This window comes from Onychostruthus taczanowskii, unplaced genomic scaffold (genome assembly GCF_017590055.1).
Source record: "Onychostruthus taczanowskii isolate IOZ18803 unplaced genomic scaffold, ASM1759005v1 scaffold6, whole genome shotgun sequence".
Classification (NCBI taxonomy): Eukaryota; Metazoa; Chordata; class Aves; order Passeriformes; family Passeridae; genus Onychostruthus; species Onychostruthus taczanowskii.
Window position 1 is genome coordinate 11,716,581 of NW_024503679.1, and position 26,139 is coordinate 11,742,719.

General features: G+C 41.3%; 1 protein-coding gene across 1 annotated transcript in view; it reads right to left on the reverse strand.

The window, feature by feature from the left end:
* Positions 1-26,139, reverse strand: part of AGBL1 (AGBL carboxypeptidase 1) — a 267,851-nt gene that overhangs the window by 61,882 nt on the left and 179,830 nt on the right. Inside the window, exon 22 of the mRNA XM_041418903.1 lies at positions 24,713-24,873. Within this exon, the coding sequence (XP_041274837.1) occupies positions 24,713-24,873 (161 nt within the window). The remainder of the gene's footprint in view (positions 1-24,712; positions 24,874-26,139) is intronic.

The following is a 26,139-nucleotide window of genomic DNA, read 5'->3' on the forward strand; positions in this document are numbered from 1 at the left end:
GGACTGGGAGGCTAGAAGTGCCCAATGCATCCCTCTTCCATGTAGGATTTGATGTCAAGCTGCTCAGGAGAAATCAGGAGTTGTGCTGCCAGGATTAGCTAGAGATCTAGATCCAGACACAAGAGTAAGAGAGCATGGTCCAAAAGAGAAAGAGGAGGGAGCCTTGGCACAGGGATCCACCATGGCTCCGTGGTGGGTGGGCAGCTGGCCCCAGAGGGGTGATGTACACAGAGGGGAGCTTCCTCTGTGTGTACTGAGCCAGGCAGAGGGAAAAAAAATCACACAACATGAACTATTAATCTACTGCTCAAAACTGAAATGGAGAAGTCTGTGCATTTAATGACTAGACACCAGCTTCTATCACAGGTACTAAAATGACAGCCAGTAGATGGAAGAGGTCATAGTTTAATCAATTCTCTCTCTTTTTGTTTTACATAACTGAGGGTGATAGGCAGCTAATACATTTCACAGCCATGTGATAAATTGCACTGTCACCTGCACTTTGCCTGGTACTCCTTCTTTGTCAAGGCTATTTCCACCATCCCTACTTCCACTCTGACACAACTGCACTAAAAGTCACAAGTGTGTCAACTTTTCCTCTGACAGGCAGATTTTTTGCATCCGTCTTTCTAGTGCACATCCTTTCTAGGATGGGGAAACTGTAGGGTTAAACCAGTGAGAACTTTTATGGCCCTAGTCAGAAGCTCTGTGTTACTGCATAAGGAAATGTCTCAACTTTGCCATGTGGGTGATTCTTCCTTGTTGCAGAAGGGGCAAAGAAGCAGAGTTTACAGTCATGACATTTTCAAGTGGAAATAAAAATATTTGTGTCTTTTCAGTGGTTATTTTCCCATTTCCAAAATCTTGTCTAAGCTACATTCTTGGTGGCCAAATCATTCATTTTTACAGGCTATGTGACAAAAGAGCTCCCTGACACTTGGAAGGATGACTTTTCACACTCATTGATGTCTTTGCCATGCACAATAAAGCAGCTATCCCAAAAGCAGAACTGCAATCATTTCAGATTATTGAGATTCTCCTTCAAGCCTTAACAGCATAAGTTGTAGGGAGCTGCAAGGCTGGTGCATTGCCTGTAGTCCATCCATCACATTTTAGGGACATGGCTCCTTTCTGGCCTCGTGGATTTATGGAAACAAAAGACTATGGTACATGCAAGCACTGAACTGGTACATTGCCAGGGTCTTGAAATTTGGACATATCCATATAGAGTGGGATGCAAACAGGACCAAATTCTCATTCCACAAAGGGCAATATTCTACTTATGTACTTGGTCAAATCATTACCTTTGACACTGAAGTAATAAATCTCAACTGCCTCCATAAAATAAAGTTCCCAGGCTCTGAATTGAGCTTGGTTCAAATTGTGGATGAGTGCTGCACTATTTCTCTGCTCTCTGGATTCAGCCATCTTGAGTAAATATAGCAGCAGCATGATTGGAAAATTGCCCTCAACAGTGATAAAATACAGGAATCATCAGATTTTGATATGTTCCTGAAAATGGATAGTTGTCCTTTCTCCTTGACAGCCTGGAAGAATCAGAACTTGGAAAAACACTGCAGGAAGGAGAATGTATTCCTGGAAGGGCCAGACTTCACTCCTGCTTTTCTGCAGCCATCCTTCTCTGAGTCCCTATTTATCTCTCCCCTTCTCTGATGTGTTGCTTTCCTTTTTTGCTCCTCCTAAGAGGACTCCAAAGGAGGTGTTTTGTCTTGCAGCTTTCATCTAGTTAGAAGCCAAGGTACCATGGCCTCATCTCACATCAATATGCTCAGAGTGAGAGCAAAATGCAGAGCCAGAGAAAGCCTCCATCAGCGCAGGGCAATGCTGTGTAGGATGAAGGCAAGCAGTTCTTATGTCTTTGTTTCTGTTTTCACAAATTTGTTATCTCAGAGCAGCAATTCCCTTCCCCCTGCACCATCAGTGAAAAAGAATGGCAATAAGGGAAAAAAAAAAAAATTTTTTACTGTACTTAGATTTTACTTTAGTGAAGTTCCATGTGGTGGGAGCAAGAAGGCTCTAGGGTGGCTGACTAGCAGGTGTCAAGTGCTTGCCACTTCAGAGAGGTATTCAGACTATCTTTAGAAATTGTTTCCCTTCACAGTCTTTTCCTAGAAAAATAGACATTTTTAATGCTTCTGGATCTAATTCTTTGCTGAAAGAAAATACATTAATAAAGATGATGGCAGATGGATGTAGGGGAAGTTCCCTTCTCATTAGTCTGCTCCTCCCAACTGCAGTATTCTTTCACCTGTGAAGATCAGGCTAGAAACATTCCTGATCATTCCTCCCAGCCCATCTGCACAAGAGAGGATGTCCCTCCCCAGCATTCTCCAGGAGAGATGCTGAGGCAGCTATGAAAACACAACTGAGGCTGCTGCCTAAGATGTGCCGAGTTGTTTCAGCGCACTTGCATGTGCAAACATTCTATTGGACTAAAATCTGATTTAGCTAAATTGGAAAATCAATAAATTTTAGCTAATTTAATTTGCATTACTGCTATTGAAGAACCCAAACTGTGCCAAAATCCCCAAAAGAGCTACAAACCAAGGGGCTTTTTTTTTTTTTTTGGTTTCTTTATTTTTTTAAACTTCTGACTTAGGGCATAGACATACCTCTACAAAGATGTAACTAAACTTTATGACAGGTTAAGATAAAGAAAATAATTTTAGGTGATTAAATAGCACTTTCAGAACCTCAGGAAAGGAAGAACATCATTGTTTCCTTTGTGACTCAGAAATAGGAGCAAGGCATTAATACATCACTTCTCAGGATATTGGGCACAGGCTGTTATCAAGTCCCATCACCATTCAACACTTAAATCATTCCTTCTGAAACAATTATTTCTATACGTGGAAAAATTGCAATGAATAAATTTATTTTGCAACCTTTGCCTGTCTTCCACTTCTGAAAATCTGGACATAAGACTGATTTTTCTCCAGTGTTTTGCAATATGCACTGAAATCATGGACTGTGTTTCTGTTTTGTTGCTGGAAAAACTCAGCTTTCAAATCAACAATGCACATCATTGCAAATTCTGCATGTCCTTTCTATAACTGTTTTATAATCTGTTCTTCCACCTCCCCCTGTCCCAGATCACCCCTAGCCCCAGGATGCTGGCAGAAAGCAACACAGAAAGAATGCAACTGCGATCAAAACAAACACAAAGCCTCGCATTTCTTGGAGATTTGTTGCATTTCATGTTATTTAGCTGTCTTTTCTCTCATGACACAAAGCCCTGGACACTGGGCAGATAAATACTAGGCATGATGACATTAAAAGCATCAAAATACTATTTGGAAATATTTCTATTCTGTGGAAGAATATTTCTTGGTTGTAGTTCTTTACACCAAAAGCTTGAAGGCATATTCTGTTTCCTTTGTGTTACGCAGTACAGAAGAAGGAAAAAGCTAATTAGACATTGAATTTTGTTGGAGCTACCACAATACTGTTATAGAAGTAGAACAGTTACCTCACAAAAACAGATTATTCTGTTTTTAGAGGGTTTTGTTTCCACATTCTGTGTCAGTGTAGCAGCTAAGGAGGCAGCCAGTTTGTCTGAGAGATCTCGGGTAGTACATCTGGTGCCAGAGTGCCCGTGTGACAGGGGTGGGGAGAAAATATCCTTTGATTTGACTTGGACATCATTGACAGAGATTGAATATGACACCCCACAAGCTACTCCTTGCTGCCACTTTTCTGAACTACAACTGCAATTCAGTGCTGGAGTAAAAGGGAAGCAGAAGTCAATGGAATAACCAGGACTCCAAAGAGTTCAGCACTGCTCTGGCTTTGTCTCAAGCTTATCTGAGGGAGCCAGGTACTATTTTCTAGTCTCATTTTGAAACTAATCTCCTCTTGGATATGTGTTACAAATGCAGATTAGAAAGTCTTGGCTTCATTTAATATGGCTGGAACACAGAGAAAAGCAAAGTCCAAAACCATAAATGAAGAAACCATTAGAAATAGGAAGTTGTTGATACTAGATAAAGAAAGCAAGAGAAAACAGAAACAGGGGATCTAGGAATTTCCAAGTCACAATCTCCACGGTTTTCAAAAAAATTTTGTTTCAGAGTTTTTCAAAGTTTCATCCTCCAAAAAGACATGTGCTGGGCAAAGGCAGGTTCTCACATACAGAGTAATTCAGCACAATTAAGGCCTTGTTTCTAAGCACTGTTGGATTTATTCTTTCCTTTATAAGACTGAGCTCACAAATGTGTCTGCTTCTTCCCTGAAGGTGTAAAGAATAAGAAACCAAGACATTTTTTTTGTCTTTTTTTCCCATATTATCTTTTCCTCCCTCTTAACATTCAGCTAAAAGACTGAATATCAAGAATAATTATTATTCTTCAGATTTCAGGCAGGACATCAGAGTACCTTTCGCTAAAAAAAAAAAAAAAACCAAAAAAAAAAAAAAAAAAACCAACCGCCAAACAAAAAAAAAACATTATTAGAAAAAAATGTATAAATGAAAGTAATGAAAGTATTGAAATTTTCTTGCTCAAGACTGCATTCTCTCACACACTTGGGGTCTAATTCAGAGCTCACTGAATTCAACAGAAGAACTCATACTATATGCATGGAGCTCTGATTCAGCCTCTTTCACCTCACATCCACCTCAGACTAAGACCATACTCGGAGAACAGTTTTCATCTCTTCAGAAGCATAATGGCATTTAGAAGTTATAGAAGCTCATATTTTCCTTCCTTCCACCACTGCAGGTGAGGTGCAGTTCCACTGAACACAGGTAAACTCACCTGGAATGGGCAATTCCCTGAGTGACAACACTCCATACCCTCTAAATGAAGGTTATTTAGTAAACAGTTGGTCCTTTAAACCCTCCTTTGAAAACCTCTGGTCTAAAAGGCCAAAAGGCTTCAGAGCAAAGGGAAAGGGGTATGGTCAACATTTATTGTCACTGTTCTTTTCAATTTCTCCCTTTGGTCCCTCAGTATTTTTTCCAGCTCGGATAAAGTTGGTCTTCATTTTTCATTGGTATCTGTCCTGCCATATAAAACTGCACATCTTGCTTTCTATCCTATGGGATACATGCTTTTCAGCAAGCTATAAATCAGGATGAGCTAGAAGACACTGCAATTAGAGGAGACACAAACCCAACAGAGTGCAGCCACAGATTTCAATCTTCAGATAATAAGCACTGGGGAAAATTGATAATACACTCTAAAACACTGAGGGAAGCACATTCCAGCACCTAAGCCCACCCCACCCCTATATGAACACTCAGAAATGCTGTCTGTTCTATCCCACTAAGCCTAAAGCCTTTGCAAAAGAAGTTGTAAAAGTTTAATATTCTGGAGCACCCTGTGAAACAGAGAATTATCACAGGGAGCCAAGAAGCCTTTACTGGAGAGAACAAACCTGCTTCATGAAATGTAGACTCTCCTCTCAAAACAGGTTGAGATGGTTGGGGCTGTTCCTACCAAAACAGGCTGAGATGGTTGGGGCTGTTCCTACCAAAACAGGCTGAGATGGTTGGGGCTGTTCAGCCTGGAGAGGAAAAGGCTTCAGGGCAACTTCATTGTGGCCTTCCAGAAACCTCACTCCAGCACAAGGCAGGGGATGGCCAGTAACAAATGAAATAAACAGTTACATACACTTAAGTCAGAATGAAAAACAAACCAAAACAAAACCTGACCCTGAGCAGTGTCAAGGCCATTAAATTTACTGGATTTCCCCTCATTCCACAAGGTAGCCCAAGGGTACCCAGCAAGAGAGCTGAAAGCAAATCTCCTTGGGTTTAAATTCATCAGGCACCCAGCCAATATAATCAGATGATTTGTAGGCCAGTTCTGGGCTATTATGGAGCATCACCAATCTAAAGGAGCAGCAATACACTGGAGTCTAACTCCAACCTGCTTTTAACACCTTCAATCGATCAAAAACTCCTGACAATCCCTTCAAAGAATGAAGAGACTTTGGGAAACAGAACTTGCAGAATAGGAGATAAAGCCAAGGTCTTTAGATAAAATGAGCAAAGGTTTTGTGTGTCGTTTTGCAGCAACAGGAGTGTGATGAAATTTGCAATCTTTGAAACACACTTTAACAGAATAATGTGGGTTTATTCATCTTGTAACTTTGTCTGACTGTGAATATGGTTTCCAGGCAAAGGTGACTCTGAACACAGTTTCCTTCACAAGTAATGAACCCTGATATTGAGCAGATTTTCTCACTCTTAAATACCTTGTCAACCCAGCATAAAACATGAACTTCTCTAGCATTAAAGCACGAACTCACATTTTCCTTGCAAGCACTGCCATAAGAGAAAGACAACAAAAGCCCCAGAACCATGAAAGGTGCTTCCAAGAAAGAATTCCACCAAAGCCTAGTGAAAGAGTAAGATCAAGCAGCCAAGGTTTTATGTAAATCTTCCACAGCCATGAATTCAATGGAGGTGGGTGGAAGTGTGGGGGAGGATCCTTGAGAATTTTCTTTCTATAAGAGACTTAAAAATAACCTGGCACTTTCCTGAGAAAAATTACAAAGTTGAGCTATTTTACTACAAAATAATGTAGCCAGATCAGCTTGGTCATACCAAAAGGTCTTAACTGACTTCAAATATATGGTGAAAGTACAAAGGAAGCTAAAAAAAATTAGAATAACCTAATGAGTGCAAATGTACAAAAAGAACAGCTAAGGAAAGCATGAAAAATGAAAGTACAAAGTGAGGTGAGACTGGCAAAAATATCCCACAGCAAAGGATATAATTATTTAAGTTTATTACTAATAAAATGCAGCATAATTTGTTAGTCCACTTTTTATAGAAGGAAAACTTATTGACAACAAGGCTGAGAAGAGTGATTTTTGCACAAGTTTTCATAAAAGGTCAGCTGTGATGAATTAACATTGTTAAGGACTAACAAAGGAGGCCCAGAAGACAAAATGGATTGGTTAGAGAAGTTAAATTGCTCAGATTTTCCAAATGATCTGCATCTACTGTTTTCTTTCTGCAGTTCTGAGGAACTGACTCAATCAAGCTCAAAGCTGTTAATGATTATTTTTTTTGAGCTTAGGAAGGGCTGGTGATGAACCAGATAACTGACACAATAGAGTGACTGTCTTTTGAAGACAGGAGAAAGGAGAAGACAGCAAACGATAGACCTGTCAGGTTAACTCCAGTTCCTCAGAGCAAAGAAACAATTTGGAAGCACTTAGGAGAAAAGAAGTGGGAATCAGTCAACACAGCTTTGTCAAGAACAAATTACGATGGCCTGCTCTCATTTGCTTCTCTGAGAAGGTACCAGGAGAATACCCCATGGACAAGATGTCACATAGGAAAGCTTTTTGAAACCATTTCAAGTTCTTGCAGCAAATAATCAGCAGGATCTAGGTGAATCACAGCAGAGTAATTATATAAACTGTTTAGAAAATTGTACCCAGGACAGTTCTCAGCATTTCACTGTCAAAACTAATGTGTTGAATGAGCTTCTGCAGGACTTGGATGTGGATTTGGTACAATTCAATATTTTCATTAAAGATTTAGACAAATGCAAAGTATGTTAATCCAATTTGCAGATGAAACCAAAGTAAGACAAAAATTGCATTAAGATTCAAAATAATTTTGAAAATCTAGAGATATAACCTTAAAAGAAGTTGCAATTCAATAGGGTCAAGTACAAGTTACTTGAATTCGACATGAATAATCAATGGTACAAACACAGAAAATGAGGAGCAATGAAAAGGTAATATTTCTACTGGGAAAATATGCTGATTTGCCTTATTGAAAACTGCAAGCTGAAAATGAGCCACCCATTCCTTTCTTTTACAAAAATGCAAATACAATACTGTGTGGGTATAGAGAATTTAGGCTGACATATAAATTAATCTGTTCTTTCTTGATCCAGTACTATTAAGATCTCTGCTACAGATCTGTTTCCAGCTTGGGAAAAGCAATTCAGGGAGGACTTGGTGCAACTGAAAACAGTGCAGAAGACACATTGAAATAATTAATTCTATATCTAGGCTGGATAGGTAAGGAAATGACTGTCCAGGACTTCCTGTAGCAAGACAGGGCTCAAGCCAGATACCTGGAAAATATAAATCTGGTAGGAGCTAAAATAGATTATTTGGAGAAAGTCTGGTAATTCCATTATTAAAGCTCTCCTAGAAAAATTAGATTAACATAGCAAGAGTGGTGCAGGTAAAGTTGATCCTCACTGCAGGAAGCTGATGACCTCTGGAGATCCTAGCCCTTAACTCCTCTGGTTTTATGCAAACACAAATGAAGTTTAAAGTTAATTCCCCACAATGATAATATAGGAGGAATAATTTCCATACCAGCTATCAGAGCAGAGGCAAAGGAGCAGCAGGGCTGTGAGAGCTCAGGCTGGCCAGAGCACTGCAGGGTGGCTGCCATCCCTTTCCACCAACCATTGCAGGAATTGCTGTATATCAGAAACGGGAGGCAGGGAAAAGTCTGCACATGGCTCCCAAACCAGAAAAATCAGTCTCTACTGGAGACAACAGTATTAAAAGCCAATCACTGTAAGGTCGAAAGACAGGAAGATGAGGAGGTACAAATCTATATCAACATGTCCTGATTAAATCGTGCAGTGTTAAAGGAAAGCTCGAATAAAACTTGCTCAAGCTACACCAAGAGAACATCACAGGTCACTCCTCTCTTGCAAACTCACTCCTGCTCTTTAGAAGTCCAGAGCTGATCAGAAGGAAGGGAATTAGAAGGAGCTTTCACTGATGAGCTGCTGGGCACAAATACATTAATGAAAGCTGTGTACAATACATCAGCAGCAACCGAGCTTGGCAGGGCTGTTATGGCTGGGTATTAATTTATAGCTGCAGAGATGAAGGAGAGAGGCCACTCTGGGCAGAGCTGCCAAGTGAATCATGAGCAAAGGGCTCCCCTTCAGAAGACTGAGCTGGGAACATGGCACTGGGAATTCTTTTTCTTACAAATCTCATCTAATCTCTTCTCTCTAAATCCCTTTTCTTTTCTAGGCTTTGTTTCTCTGGAGCCACTTCCAACATTCCTTTGTTATGACTGAAGGAAGGAAACCAAAGAAGCAGCAAAACATTTTGCTGTATTAAAAGCACAAAGAAGAAATTTTGCTCCTTGAATGTATACTCTGCATTAACTGTTCTGTTCCAAAGCACAGAGAAGTCTTCAACTGCCTTGTTTCACATCCACAGGACAAGCTGATATTTTATCAGCCTGGTGTGGATTACACAGGACTGAATTATCACAATATAAACTCTGGATTGAATTCTGTATAATTGTATTATCCATTAACCTCACATATATTTTCTCATCTGCATTTTAGCAAGGGCTGCTAGAGTGTGTTTTTTGATTGGGTCTCAGGAGATGCATTTCCAGCTTTTACACTCTGATATGAAGAGGTTTATACTCCAAAAGAGAAAGGAGAAGATGTTTCAGCCCTAGACTATGCCTTCTGTTCTCTTTTTATTTTTTTCCTGTCCCTCTGGTGAAACAGCACCTCCCAGTTACTTACCCTGCTACTAGTGGAAGTTATGAAAGGTGTGCAAGACAAATGGGATGAATTGCTCCCAATGACTGTAAAGAAAGTGCTAGAAAACTGGCATTGCCAGATGCAAAACTTCTAGATGGTTAATAAAGTTGGTATTTGGTGCCAGCTGAAGGACTTGGGTATCGTTTTTCTCTGTGTATATGTGTTTGCCCCTCTGCCATCAATTCCTGTATTGAGTGGAGTAAACTTTACCATGACAAGCAACAGGTAGGCAAAAAAAAAACCCCAAACCCATGCCTCATATTTTCTAAAACTGAATTAGTTTTGGTGCTATAAAATCTCTATCGTGTTGATTTCAAAGGCAAATTCCTCTAACACTTTATGCACTGCTGCTGCTGCTGGGAGATTTAATCACATCCAAGCAAAGCACTTTACTTCACATGTCCAGGAAGAATATGTCCTTTGGCTTTTACCTCATTGAGGGTGACACCCTCAATGCATTAGTTTTCCCATTCACAGGCCAGAGTATATCATAGATTAATACGGCTCAGCAACTGAAAATACACAGATTGTCATCCTCAGTAATCAGCCTGAAGAATTTTGAGGACAGTTGTTATTTACAGAAGGTGAGAAGAGACCCAGCAGAACACTTAGCTCTAAATAAACAATGTGGAAACTTCACTACCCAGGAAGTCCTAAGTGGCAAATAGGCAGCTCAGGTGTTCCCCAGCGCGGTTTGATTGCATTCCTGCTGAGGCTCAGTGAAAGCAGGAGGTGGGAAAGGGTAAGTGAGGAAGCAGGGGGCCTTTCTCACATGGATTCACTCTCATTTCAACCAGCTCTGGGTTGTTAGTTCATTAAGAACATGCTACAGAAACCAAGCTCAACACGAATCCCAGCTCTGCTGCAGCAGCGTGGCCTCTGCTCCAGCCCGGCCCAGGGACAGGGACCTTGTGGCATCTGGCAGCAGCAGGTCTCACCACAAAGGCTGTGAAGGGACCTGGCAGGATTTTGCAGCACAGAGCAGAGAGTTACAACAAGTTCTTTTCCTTTCTCCTGCATTCCCTTCACCAGGGTATCCGTGCTTGGCAGCACTAAAGGAGACATTTCACCTGCACAGCAAGCAGGCTCGTGCTCAAGTGCAGCAAGCAAGACAGGCAGCATAAATCTTGATTTAACAAGAATAGGGCTGTGTGGGTCCTAAATTAACCCTGAGTTCAAGCTACAGCCTAAGAAAGATTCATGGAGAGAAGCTTCCCATCAGAACAGCGAGGAGACTCCAGCCAAACCCCGTCTACTTGAAAAACTGGAATCTACCTCCATCCTACCCTGCTGCTCAGAACTGGAACAAAGGGGGCGTGCTGGGGGTCCTGAGAAGTGCCACATGCAGGATGGTGTTTTAGCACTTTACCTCACTTAAATCTGCCTGTGGTTTCTGCTCACCCTCGTGCTAGGAAAAAAACTCACCAGCAAGCAGCTGCTATTGACTGGAGGATTTGCAATCAAGCTCTAAATTTAGCAAGGTGCCATAACAGAGAGGGCTCCCACACTGCTGTTAACACCAGGAACCAGAGTTTAGTGATGTGAACGGCTGATAATAGCTTCTGTCCTCACACTTTGTGGTTAGATGATGCCAGCTGCTGAATGCCTTCCTGCAGCTTTTCTGATAAACCATTATAACCAGCCAAATGCTGGGCTAAAATAAAACCTTGCCAGCATTTTGATATAAAATTTTCTGTACTCCAAGACCAACTCTTGCTGAACTTTGAAGTCGGTGGTTATCTTGAAGAAAACCCTTTTCTGAATTTTTGTATGAATCTAATTAATGAGTTAATTCCCTGATAATCTGTTCTCCTCTTTGTGCCTGTTTCATGATTAATTTGGTTCCAGTGAATTTCCTTTACTGACTGCAGAGTAGAAACAAATTTCCTGTCTTATTAATTTCCACTTTTGACCCATCATCAGGGACTAAACAAGGGCATATATCCCCATGTCTTAATTTTCTTAATCATTACAGAGCACGGGTAAGTTCTAGAAAAAGCAAGGTGCAAACAAGGGAAACTCTCCAGCTTTTGCTATTACCATAGAGAAGATGGAGGTAGGCTGAACACTCAGGAGGTATAAAAGCTGTGAAGTAGTTGAAAACCCTAAATCTAATTTAACTGAGAGGACAGTCCTACCAGGATGCAGAGTACACAGGAACATCATTCTGCGGCTATACCCCCCCAAACTAAACAACAAAAATCCCAAAACAAAATAATAAAATAGCCCACCAGAGACTACAGGGGGAAAGGTCATACCAGGGATGGAAAGGTCACCTTCCTGGGATCACAGGCCTACCCTCACAGCTGTCATATGCCCTTTGGGGAAACTCTTAGGAAAAAAAAAAAAGAAAAATCTGAAAAAAGAAGTAGCAAAACCAAGCCAGCCTCCCTCTCTCAAAATTAAAACAAAATGTACTAGGGTTTTCTGTGTGACATCCATGGTAGAACAGTGCTGCCAGCAATTAGCATCACAAGCCTTCCTCCTGATGCCACAGTGTGTCAAGGACATTTTTAATGACAGATCAAGAGCACTGCTGTCTGTGAGGTGTTTGAGCTGTGTTAACAGCAGCCTTCTTGGCACACAACTCCAGTGTCCCACAGGGGTGGCAGTAAAGGCAGGAAGGCACCACAAGGCAGGAGAGATCTCTGTGCAAACAGGTATGCTGTTTCCATGGCTGCTCCTGTCATACCTGCAGGGCATCAGCTCTGAAGTTTCTCTGAACATCTTTCTGTTGCTTCTTCCCCCAAAGCTGGTTGCTATTAGAGTCACTCTGTGAGTGGATGGAAATGCCAGAAACAAGACATGAGGGAAAATATACTGAAAAGGGCAAGGAGCTCAACTGTTCCTGTCCATTATCCCTTCTCAGATAAATCCCAGCTTCTACACCAGAGTATTCAATTCCTGAGAAAATTCAGGGTTACAGAAGAGCCTTACAGACAACTTGAAAATGGTGAGGGCAAACTCCTGATGGACCATGGCCTCCAGAGGGAGCTGGGCTGGCAAAGGGAGCGAGGACCAAAAGTCAGGGAAGGACCTGGGGTACACTGCTCCCCGGCACTGGATCAGCAGATGCTGGGTCATGCATGACTAGATTTCCCAAACAGCCTGGGATACAGCCAGCTGCACTGCAGGCTTAGCCTTCAGGCCTTGCTCTCCAGGGACTTTCTCTGCTCCGAGATAAGTCTTTGATCATGAGCAGCACATTTGCACAAAAAGAGTTTGGATATGATTTTAAAACGTGAGGGAGAAAAGTGAACAAAAGCCATGTTTCTGCATCTCATGTCTCCAATCTGTTTCTCCTTGAAAGGGGCAAAGACACCTTAGAGACATTGTCAAAGTGCCTAAACCAATTTTTCAGCCTAATCCATTATTTATATTTCCACTCAACCCTTTTTTTAATCCTGAGTTCCTGAAATTAGGTTCTGTAATATTGAGAATCACTCCCATGAGCTGAAGGGAAGGCAGGGAGAGGGCTTAAGTCTTGTCCTGCCCTTACCCTTCCAAATCCACCTCTGACAGGGACTGTCCATCTTTTTCTCTCTGTTCTGTACCTCTCACAAACTACCAGCATCACATCCTCATCCATTTGTTTCTTTATTTTCTGCTCAGTCCTGTCTGGGATATTTAGGTAAGAATAAGCACTTTCTTCAGGACAGACACTGAAATCTAAAAGGTCTAAAAAGAGGCATCACTTTTTATGGGCATGCACATGAGAGAGACTGGAGTCTTCACCAACCCCATTTGTGGCCAGTAATCGTCCAAGAAAACTGCTTAAAGGTAAAAGGATTTCTCCATCAACCAAATGAGGATAGAGCTGATTAATCCAGAAAAACACCACCCTTCTTGAAAATAATAAACCTCAATTGCAAGGCCACAGACAACACAAAAAATACTACAAAACTTACTTTAAAATATGCCACACTTTCCCTAGAAAACCCATTCTGAATTCTTGGTTTCCTATATTTCAAATATATCATATAAATAAGCAGGGTCCAAAGTAGGTGATAAAAGTAGTTAGAGGCATAAGATTTAAAAAAATTCTCCTCTTTCATGACTAGATGCATGAGAAGGGAGGTGATAGTTGTTTACAAAATGCCTGGCAATTTAGGCACTCTCAATTATTCTGTTACAGTGGAGGATAAAGATGCATTTGCAAAGGTGAAAGAGCAGCAGATGAAAGGAAATATTTTCTTTCCTCACAACATGCAGCCAATCTATAAAATTCACAAGATAGCAGGGTGCAGTGAGGAGCAATGCAAGATTCAAAAAGCACTAGTAAGTTACACAGAAAATGAGAGCACTGGAACATTTCATTAGATAGAATTATTGTTACTATAATTATCCAGAAATGTTACAAATTCTAGTGTTCCCAGGTATAAATAAAACACTGTCTGAAGATAGAAAACCATTCCCCCAGGGGATAGGGGCATTCTGCAGTTGCCCACTATGGCAAGTGGTTTCATCCCTCTGAAATCTCCAGTGCTGAGCACTGTCAGGAAGGACACTTGACTGTACTAAAGTACTACAGCACATCCTCTCTCATGATTCACTTTCTCATAGATGAAAACACAAGTTATGCACTAGAACAAAAAATAAGTATTAATTCCAGGAAAAACCTGATGAGATAAATCCGGGTAGCAACACTTTACCCAAATTCTTGGCTGCCCCCTGCAGTTCAATGGAAGATGAGGCACAGCTTTATTACTTGGAAAGGGTATTTGCTTTCTCTTTGAATTGCACGGAACTTTTATCTTTTAACGAGATGCTGGTGCTTTTTGGAGGGTACTATAAAATGGCATCTACAGAAAATAATTCTCAAGTACAGAGTGTGATGTAAAAACATGTTGGGTAGGCTAGACAGAACAAACAGATTAGACAAGGAAATAGAGAACAGATGCTTTCTATTCTTCAAGTTATTCCTAATTTCTGATCATACTGGCCTGATAGCAGAATCTTGATCAGGCATTCAGCTGCTTTTATTGCTTACTCTCCCTTACAAGTCCAAATCCTCAAATTCATGTTTAAATAGGGATTTAGAGGTAGTAAGTAACTGTTAATGCTTAAAAAGAAGCCATTATAGATTAAATGGTGAATAATGGGCCATAGATAAAGCTGCTGATTAAGTATTTTTAAATGGTATGGGGTATATTTGAAAGTCTAACCAGAAAGTATGTTATTGTTACTTTAAAAATGAAATCTGACCTTCCAGAAATTTAAATTTTCCTCCAGCTAAAAACAAGTTTTAATAAGAACAAATAGAAATAGGAATGGGAAATGGCCGAGGGGGAGGAAACAGAGAAAAACACCCCTAAACAGAGACAAAGGGAATGCTTTTCCTTTCCTCTTACACTGTTCTGAGTCTGTCTCTCCTTGCTGCTCTGACAGCAGCCCTTGCCTACTTCCTTTAGCACTCATGGTCCAAACAGCAGCAGCCTACACCCTCAGTATCTTCCCAGAGACACAAGAGCAGCAGGAAGTGACAATCTTTCCTTTAGAAAGGAAAGTTCACGAGAAACAGGTGTGGTTTTCCATTTGTTTTGGCCATTTCTGTATCCATTTGTACCCCAATCCAATTCTAGCAAAGCCACAATTTTCCATAGAGTTCTGCTGGTGAATCTTGGCTTCCTTCCCCACTATCCCCACCCCCATGAGCCCTTCCAGCACATCACAGGTCCATCTGCACTGTTCCAGCCTGGAATCAGCCCCACACCTCTGACATTGCACTGTGACATCAGTAGGAAAGTGGTGGTGCTCTGTCCTGGACTGGTGAAGAAGATCCCTTCAACTGGGCTGCGTTGCTAAATGCTACAGAGTGACCATGGCCAGAGACAGATGGGGCTCCACCAGTACTGAAAGAGAATTCCTGTACTTGAAAGAGAATTTTCCCTACATTCATAAGAATAGGATCTGGGATGTTAAGCTTGAGTACATTTTTGCTCTGCAGCCAAAAAATAAAAAAAGTATTAATTTCACGTTCATCTTCCCCCTCACATCCTTCTATTCTCAACTCCAGCCTAATTCTCATAAGTTCTTTTTACCAACATTACATTAAGCATACACATCCTAATAAATCCATATGGTTTCTGAGAGAATACAATGAATTATCAGGGGCTGGAGGGATTGGTTTTCACGTCTGTACCTCTGTGCATGAGCACTCATCCACTCTGGTGCACGTGTGTGCTGGAACAACAACCTGCACATATTTATCTCCTGTCTCACACAATACCCCTGCCTGTCTCTCTGTACAGGATCTAGTGAGGCAGCAAGAGGCAGGGTCTGTGTGTGAGTCACAGCCACAATACAGCCAGCCTCTGACAGAATATACAATGCAGCTGAGGTGTCAGTGGAGGTGGCTTTGGAGTGCTTTAAAATGCTGTTCAAGTGCCAACTTTCACCTGCAAATATGACACTTTGCTCGCCCACCCGCTTTCCTTCCAGGCTATGTGCTCCTTTTACTGCAACTTGACAGCTTTAATTATAAATTTCTCTGCCTTCTCTATCCCCTTAACCATTTAGTCTCTTATTTGTCTTGCTAAGTTTTTGGTATGCTCCTAGATAGCAGCTGTACGTTGTCACCACAGCAGAGGAGACCTGGTCAGACTCTCATTTGCAGGCTGGGCACCAGACCAAAAGGACTTGCAACATGGCATTTACCTCGAAAGCAGAAATCTCTGCTCTTGTTTTCTCTTTGCAGAGAAAGGAGGCAGCAATGGGGACACAATGAGACTAAGAGGGTTGTTAAATCAAATCCATTTGGGACTCCTTAGCTCTTATTGTCTGAATAATTTATACAGGTACAAACTTCTGGTGAAAAACTGGATCCCACTGGTGGTTTTACAGGGGATTCAGCTCCTTCTAGCCCTGTATTTCACTCACGACAGCAAAACCTACTTCAGACCCTGGCAATATATGCACTGCTACTCTCAGCACCACCTCCTGCTCTGCAGGACTGGAGCCTCTGATGCTGCTGGTGGGTGGGGAGATATTCTGCTCTATAGAAGCTCACAGAGCACTGGCATTCATTCTGGTTTGCCTCTAAGTTCTGTGATACTTGGACATCTGAGCCACTGTGCTGGATTCAAGGGGTGAGAATGCCACATGGTGAAGCCTTTGATCCAGGTAAACCAGATCTAAGTCTCTTCTTCCTGTGTTTTATGCCACATGATTAACTCTCCAACATGGGATAGAAAAGTCTATTTTGATCCTCAGCCAGTCTAATTTTCACCTGCATGACTGTGTTCTTCAAAAAACTCTGGTGGGAGCTGTGGACAGATTAAGTAGAGGTCAACTGAAGTGACAATTGCAATGAAGCCAGGAAAAACACAAAACATCCAAAAAAATGTGCTTATTTCTAAAGTTTGGAAATGCATTTCATCTAACTACCATCCTACTCACTCCTTCCATTGCTTGGCTGCCTGAAAGTAGCATGTACTGGTATGAAAAATCCAACTGTTCCCTGGTTTCCACAAATCTCAAGTTATTTTGGGACTTTGGGAACACCATTTGGAAAAGTTCCACAAGGAAACACTAAATAACCAAGATCCTTGAAACAACCTTAGTGTTTATCTATGGTTCCCCCCCCACACGAAGACACAAGGACTCCCACTACAGTTATGCCTTGTGCATCTATTCCTCTGAATAATGTCAAACAGCTGAAAACAAAGGACAGGAATCACCAGCAGAGTTGCACTGACAAAAGTTTTCTCCTCCTGATCTTGTGCCAGAGCTCTAAATCTAATGCAACTGGTGTTCAGTTGCTGCTGCAGTATAGATATAGTCTGTACAAGGCTATATATAGTGCTCTGAACCTGCCTCTTCAGCACTAGACCTGTGACACGTTCAATCTGAAATCCCACCTCTGCCTGCATTCCAAACGATCAATAGTCTAAACAGAACTGATTCTCCCGTTACCCTTTGCATCCTCTCAGGAAAAGAACCAAACATCTATTCTGTTCTGATGTCAGCAGTGTCCTGGTCTGTAGAAAGGCCACCTCAGAGAAAAGAGTGCACCCCTCACAATGCTTTGGGGAGCACTCCATAAATAGCAACACTCCATAAATGGGAACTTCTGAAACCCCTGATAGCCCTCTGCTTTATTTTTCTATCTCAGCATGGGAAGGGCCCCAGTGCCTTTCATATTTCAAGTTAGATCTTAAGGGAGAAAGACTGCAGCACAGAAATACAGATGCTCCTAATCAATACCAAAATGTCTAATGCCAGACAGCACCATAGCAATATGCCTCACAGAAAGGGCACTGCAGAGCCCATTTGTTCTGCTGGGTATATACAAGTTCATTATCTGTAGTCCAGTCAGATCTGTGTGAGTATGGTAATTTGAATAACCTCAGACAGATACAATAGCAAGCAGTGCTTCTGTGCATGTTTGAAGTTCCTCCTATGATCTCTTTCTCTTCCCAATTGCTCTTTTCCTCTCCTTTCTTTCTGCATCTATTCAAATTGCTATTGTTAGCTAAAAAAAGATAAATTAATTACCTCTGAAATGAGCATGAATACTTATACCCAGCCTGGCATAGCTGGAGCTGGCATTTGATAGCAGTCAACAGAAGCTGAGCAGCTTGCAAGGCATTTTAGAATAATAATAAAAATCAATAGGAGGAAAATAGGGACAGCTCTAGAAAGTGTTAATGAAAAGTTGCTGAATTTCAGTGGCTCACCTGTGAACAGCTACATGAAAGCCTTCTGAATACCAAATATATTCATTATAGGCTGCATTGCTTGGCTGAGCCTCCAAAGAATTCTCTGGGCTTGTATTCTCACAATAACAAAGGAGAGGCACAGAAGAGAGCAGGATAAGAGGGATGAAGGGGTGAACAGAAGAAGGTTCACATTTTTATTTTGAAAACAAGATTATCGAGGCCTATAAAAACAATATAATCTAAAATCTGTAATAGATTCAACTTGAAATCTGAAGGTTTTTTCCTCTCAAGAGCAGAGGCAGCAATTCTTTAGGTCAGACCCTGGGGGTGCAAGGAGGCACCACTCTTTTGCAACATCAGTGTGAGAGATTGCTGGGGAGTGTTATAAAACAGTCAGGAGTTAAAGCATTTCCTGAGCTGATCCTAAATGGTTACAGCAACATAAGACTGCTCTGAAGCCAAAGCCCAGCTTCAGCCACTCTCACACATGTCATACTGAATTAATGTTAGACTGTGCTCTCACAAGTGTTTCATGAAATGCATTATAGAAACCCCTTTTGCCCCATGCTCTCCACCAAAGTGACAAAGTGGTGTGGCTTACTTAGGTAAATGCATTCCCACAGCACTTTTCTCTCCAGCATCCAAATACAGAAATACCTCATCCAGAGATGCTCATATAATAGTAGAAATTTCAGATTCCTTTACCAGCCATAAAATTTGTGACTAAGCGAAAAAATCAAATCAATAAACACCCTCCTCTTCTGAAAGCTGCCACAAGGTATTTAATGTCTACAGATGATCAAGGTTAAAAATGCACCAAATCTTTACTTACAGAAAAATAGAACTCCAGTCAAATAAAAACCTGAATCAAACCTGGTCAAATAATTCCTGCTGTAGTTAGATTCTCTAAGTGATGAAAGAGCACTTTCATCTTCAGCCATATGTCAGAGGGCTCCCCAGAGTCCAGCTGTCCAGCCTGCCTCAGAACTGGACACTGAGACTGCTGCTACATCTAGGCTGGGAGGGATGGGATGCTGTGCAAGGTGAAGTTCTGTCTTGCACCTAAACCTTTCAGCTGCAATTTGTTTCAGTATGTATAATCAAAACAATGACACACACATTCACATGTAAGAATAGGAAGACCCATCCCACCAGGCAGAGGAACCATTTTCCATTACTGCATATAGCTATAACCACATTTCTGCTATTCGAAGATGCACTAAGGATGCCTCAAATGATGTGAGCATGCTTTGCTCCAGCTGCATTTCTTGTTGTTTGAACTTTTTTGTTTGCTTCATTTCCACAAAATCACTTTCATTTGATCTGAATCACCTTTTGGCCACACAGTTTAAAAGATGAGTGAAATTGCTTGCACAGCTATAATCAGGAGAAGGTGCATTTTAGTGAAAAGATGGGAGATTCAACAGTTCAATACTACCCAGGATCATGATGGTGCATCAATGTGGCATAGAAGAACAGCACACACATTTCCAAATGATCTGCAAATCCCTCTTGTCAATTCTGGCTTTGCCATCCGTACAGTGGCCATTCTAACTCTGCTCACTGTATGGAAGAAGAAGAGGTTACATCTGCACAAAGAAACAGAGAAATTATTAAGCCTTCTGGTTTTGATTAATAGCAGAGCTATTTACCATCAAATATTTACCATCTGGGGTGGAAAGAGATTTGGCTGTGCTCAAGAAAGGTAAGAAATGATGAAGAAACACAGGAGATAAATAATGTCTGAGTCAGCAGAAAATGACTTCACAAAAGTCTGTCTCAACACCTGAGATGTCTCATGAACAAATGGCTGCAATTGCTGCAGTGCATGCAAAACATTTCCTAGCACAACCTGGAAGGCAGGGAAAAAAAGAAAATTAAGGAATGTGCCATCAGTTTAAACCACAAGGAAAAAGGGGAGGATACTGGAGTGGGAGGGGATCACTCCTTGTTTCTCTCCAACCTGCTTTATGTGAACAGTCACTTCCCATCCTCCTTGTGGTCATGACAAATGTGAAGCTACCTGGACAGCAGTGACTTAAAACTTAATTATTTTTATAGGAAATGAAGCATGAAAACTATTATTTAAAAAACATGATGTCCAAAGTACAAGCTACATTTCACTTTCCCCACAGAGAGGTTCTGAATGCCAGAATTGGGTGTAAGGCATGGTGGGATGCTGGAAACATCAGCAATTCTTTCTAGGGCAATACTGTCTTATGAGGCCAAGTTTGTGAAAGAGCAGAATAATTGCTTGTATGAGCACCTGACACACGGCTTTGTTTGTTGAAAATGATTGCAAAGCTCAAAAAATTCTCCACATATTTGGCCTTTGGTCTTGTCAGAGTGGTCCATAAGACCAAACCTATTCAGTGCTGGTAGAAATATCATTAGTGAAAAGAAAAGCCACAACAACTAAGTACCTACAGAGGTCTTGTGTAACATGAGGGTCCCTGAATATGAGTCAATATGTGTCCCAGAAGCACAGGTTATTAATTAAAAGACCAACTAATGCCTGGAGCAATTTAACCTTTCTTCCTCATCATCACACATTGTAGCTCTAATGCATCTTCTGTGCTGCATCTTGTATTTTCTCCATTTTTGGCATGTTCCTGAGACAGCTGCCACATGTTGAAAACTGACACAGAGCTGTTAGACCAACTTCATGTTATCGTGGGACATCATGTGTTTAGGGGAAATACTCTACTGTCCCATTAGCCACTCAGCCCCACTGGTGGAAGTTCAGCCCCTCTTGGTTATTCTCAGAGGTAGCACTGCTTTTGCTGGGAACTTATTCCAAGTGTGGCCCCACTCATGCTTGTGAATAATTCCTTTTGCAGTTGACAATGTGGGGGAAAGACAGACTGTGAAGTGGGGATGGGAAGAAATTCTTGTCTGTGCACCAAACCAAGTTTAGTTAGTTCTGCTAAAGGCTTCTTCCACCTTTCTTTGGCTCATTAGAGACAGCATGCTGAGCACAATGGTGTGAGAAATCCCCATTCTCACAGGATGCCTCCATCAGAGCAGGCTCTTCCCTGACAGCTATTACCTGCCTCCAATTTACTGACCACTGGCTCTGACAGAGCTCTATAAAGTGCACAGCAAATAGTTTGTTCCAGGGAAGAAGCAGGGTCCAGCCTGCTCCTTTATCCCCCTCACAGCAGTGGTGAGAGAATAAGGCTGCAGCACACCCAGAGCACAGAGAGCCTGAAGAGGAAAATTAAAGGACACAAACAGTTATGAACCTTGACAGGTGAAAATGTTTGCTGTCGGAGGGAGATGCTGAGATGCCAAGTCAATGCCACGCACAGCAGACACCAGGGCAAAGAGAGACAAATGCAGGACGTGAACTGCAGGGATTTCAAAACAGAGGAGATCTCTGGCTCCACAGCTTTTGATCTCTGTACCTTTGCAATGAGACATTTCATCTGGGAGTCAGCTTTATCCAGTCCTGGATTAACTTATTGTTCCACAGCTTGACCTGTCACCCAGAGTATTACAGAGATGGGCACTCAGAAACCCGTACACAGAACACACATTAGATTGAGATAGATGTATTTAACTTCAGCACTGTGTAATACATCACACTTCTCACAGCTTAATTTCAGCTTGATTTCCACAAAACAAAACCATAACAACTAAGAAAAGCTCGTGTTTTCATCCAGGCTGAACAATACTAATCTTTTCTTTTGATATTGGTGAATACTGCTATGGAAAGCCTCACCCATATTTGTATCTCTTTCTAGATTCATCAGCAGGACAGTCTTTGGGACACATTTTCCTTTGCCAGAAAGCATTAGCTACAGTAAAACCTATTGCCTCCCACTTAAATATCTGTCATGCATATCATTTCCTGGGACCAGGACACTGCAGACTTCTGGAACAGGGATAGCTTGTAAGCTGTTCAAAACACACTGCTGTTCACTATTTAAAGCATTTAAGAAAAAAAAATCACCTAGTGACCACCCAGAACTTTTCCTGTGTTACACCTGAAGGATCTCCAAATCTGATTTTGCTTTGGCAAAGGTACACAGAAATGTGGGTATTTTTATTCACACCCACTCACACTTTCTGAGGCAAAGTATAGAAAGCATGCAAGGGTACTGTGCCTTTTTCTGGTAAGCACACAGGAAAACAGAGCTAATTTTAAATTGCAAACATTTCACTCAAACCCACAGAGGTGGGTCTATCTTAGAAAGCAGGAGAGTATAATTTCCATTGATGTCATGATATACCAGCAGTAAAGCTGCAAGGTTTTGGTGCTACCTTGCAGAACTAGATTAGACCTAATATTTACAGATTAATATTAGACTGAATGTCACCCCTCAGCTTTCTCCAGAGAAATGTTTTGATAAAGAACAATTTTTCTTTTTCCAGAACCTGTGAGCAGAGAGAGGGATGTAGAAATAGTTGCCCTCCTGTCTGTATCAGTGAGTCCTCTGTATTCTGCATTCTTCCATTGGTTGCAATATTCCCACTAAAACCAAACCATGGAATTCTCTTGGCTAGGCTCAGAGAAACATGGGAGGAAAGTATTAATTTTCTGAATCAGAATCAATATGCTGCACAATCATTTTCCATGAATTATTTATTCTTAAAGAGAATATGCTAGCAAACACTTTGGTCCCTGCATCTCCCTTCACACAGCCTTTTGCAACCAGCTCCTGCAATGTGACACCTCTGGGTGAGACTATCAATTCAGCTGATTACCTGGTCTGCAAATGGTAACAAATTACATCCGAGCTAGTAAAATTTCACAAAATTGCAATTACACCCAGTGAACTGAAAATATTCAGCTACCTATCAGTTGCCTGTTAGCAATGACATTCATTCCTGGATGCCACAGAGGTGCTCACTACTGCTGGGCAAACTTGAAGAGGTAGAAGACTTTGCTTTCAGCTGCTGAGGACATGTGGGAGTTTTACAAAGAGAACTTTTATTTTTTGTTAACTTCTTTAAAAATATTTGTCACTAGAGATCTTCCTTCTGTACTGATCAACTACCACACAGTAAATAGATAATAGGATAAGTAGAATGAATTCCCATTAATATAAAGTCAGCTAAAGGACAAAGTAACAGAAGGCTACAAAGATCAGAGAAAATGCTCACTGAGTTACTGTGAGTTACCAGATGGCTTTTTGTCAATGTTTGAGAGAAGTCAGGGTTTGATGATTTTCTTCCTCTACATTATTTTCATGCCAATGCTCTTCTAGCTCCAGTTCAAAAGTTTGATTTATATCCCAAAAACCATCCACCTAGCCAGGCTGCAGCAGCTCTCTCTAATGACAGAGCAATGGTTTTTTGGATGGCTCTCCACAACATGGATAGCATTCATCATGCACCTTAACTGCTTCATTTATGTGTTCACACTACAAATGAGCACAGCCAATCCAAAGGAACGTCTCTACATTTATCCCTCATTTTAGACCATCCCTCATAAACATTTAAAACTGTGAACAAGCTTGCAAGAATGGGTTTTGGCATGAGGAACAGGTGGTGCTAATGTTGGCTAAATGCTCCTGCAGGGGAGAGACTGGAAGTCTGCTATAAATTACAGGGGTATTTCTGCAACTGAAAAACTTGATGTTCATTGATGAAGCTGAGAGAGTTCTTTGATAACAAAGCCATCGGGGAGCTTCAAATCATGTCACATCACTAAGTCTTCTTTCTCCATGTGTCTTGGAAAAACATTCTTGCAAACATATGTGATGCACATAGCACTAGCAAGTGATGACGGCCTAGAGAAATTATGTATTTCTGCTGCATCTCAAATTCAAGCTGAATAGTCTCATACTCAGACACTTTTTCAGGTCAAATTCCTCCTGTATTTATAATGGAGCAAACTCACTTAAATACCCCCCACTGAACATAGGAAGCAAGTAAATTAATTTTGCAATTTGGAAAAACATGTCCTAAATAACCAGTGGGATCAAAACTTCTTTCTGTCCATCAAAAAGTCATAAATCTATGCTCTAAATGACTACAGGACTCCATGCAGTGAGGAAAAGAATTTTTAGGAATATATCTGCAGTATGAGGTCCACAATTTCTAAATCTTGCTATCAATGTCCTTTTATAATCTGCAATACTTGTTCCCTACAGTGCAGCACTTAGATAATGAATTTCTTATAAGAGATTCTCTCCATGGAGGATCTGAGCTGGACAGAACCCCATGTGACAGTGAGCAGGAAAATGTTTCCTACTGATGAATTTTTCTGGGGCAGTACCATCCCCATGTGCCAGTGAACAGTTTTGATAGGAAGATGGAAAATCACTGGAAAACAGAGAACAGGTACTTCTCTTTCACCTTTTTTTTTCCTCCACATGGATGGCTGCAGGGCATGGACCCACTGTTTCAGTAGTTTCTTTGGGAGTCAATTACATCTGAATTCCAATTACTCTCTGTACACTGCAGCTTCTAAGATACAAATCTGAGCCACAAGGAGAGTTCATTTCTGCAGATCTAAATCCAAAACATGCCCCACCAACTCCATTCCCACAGCAGAGCCCTCTGGATATGACAGTCACTGACCTTTGTGCCCTGTCTGTGATCTCCTCCTCCAGATCCAGCAGGAGTGCTGCCTGAGCCATCAGCTCCTTGCTGCAGGGCAGGGATTTGAGGTGCAGAATCAGCAAACCAAGGCAAAACTTGCTTCCCATCTCCTCCAGCTCCTGCGTTCCCAGCTGCAGGCCCTGATGGAGAGAAGCACAAGGTTTCAAGATTCCTACATATGGAAGTTTCCCCTACAGAATCATTTGGAAATTAATTAACAGCACATGGTCTACAGAAGCTATCCTAAAATAGCCTCTGTTTTACAGCAGGGGAAACAGAGGCAAATAGTTTAAATGTCTCAGATTTTCAGAAGTCGTTGTAAGAATTAGACTTACACCCCAGGAGAATCTGACTGTAAATCCACTTTTACAAATCATCTAGCTTTTCTTTTTCTCTGTAGAGGAGCTGTCTACCTAAGTAACGGGGGAAAAAGAAATAAGTCCTGTGATTATAAACATTAGGCAGTGGCAAAGATGGAAAAGGGAACTGGACAAGGGGAGAGAAGAGAGGAAGAGATCTTTAACAAGTTATGAATTGTTTTTAAGAAAATCAATTGCAAAGTAATTGCAAAATAACAAACACCTCTAAGGAATTTCTCAGCCTGTTAAAAGATGGTGGCACAAACAGGGTTTGGATTATCAACTTCATCTTTCAAGAGAGCAATTCTCCAAGCTGTGGATCCTTGCTGGCTGTGAATAGTCTGTGTTTGGTTTTTCACCAAGGACCTGCATCAGAGTAAGTCAGTGCCATTGATGGCAGTTTCATGCTTCTGGGGAGAGCAGGGCAGGAGACAAACAAAGCTCAGATATACCAGAGAGAAACTAAAACTGCAGAGTCCCTCATCTTTGGCACTTAGAGACTTCATCATCCATCAGGGGCTGGACCAGCTGCTGCCTCTGCCAATAACAGCCCTGTGTGGTTTTGCAGTAAAAACATCTCCGCAGCCAAGCTTCTGAGAGACTTCCAGCTCCATTCCCAGGCTGTTTCCTTAGCAACTCTCAGAAGTCCAGAATAAGCCCTGGCCCTAAGCATGGTTTGAGCTGCACATCACTCTCCACTAGATATTTGTTAGTGAGCATCTCATGGGTACTGAAAATATTATAATTTATATTATAAAATATAATGTGTTCAGTAATCCGTGACAGGGGAGAGAGCTCTCTTCTTTTCCTATGTAAAGTTATTTTTGTAAAATGCTTTGGGATCCTGGAGTCTGAGCACCTCTGTATAGCTGGAAGATTATTTCCCAGCCCAAAACACACAGGTGGATGGAAGAAAGAAGAGATTTCACACATCAATGTCTGAAGCTCTCCTGAGGAGTTTTTCAGTGCATTTTTGTTGGAGGACAGAAACTATTTGCACAGCACCACCATAATTTCCCTCTAGCAGGTCCAGCATATGCAAAGATC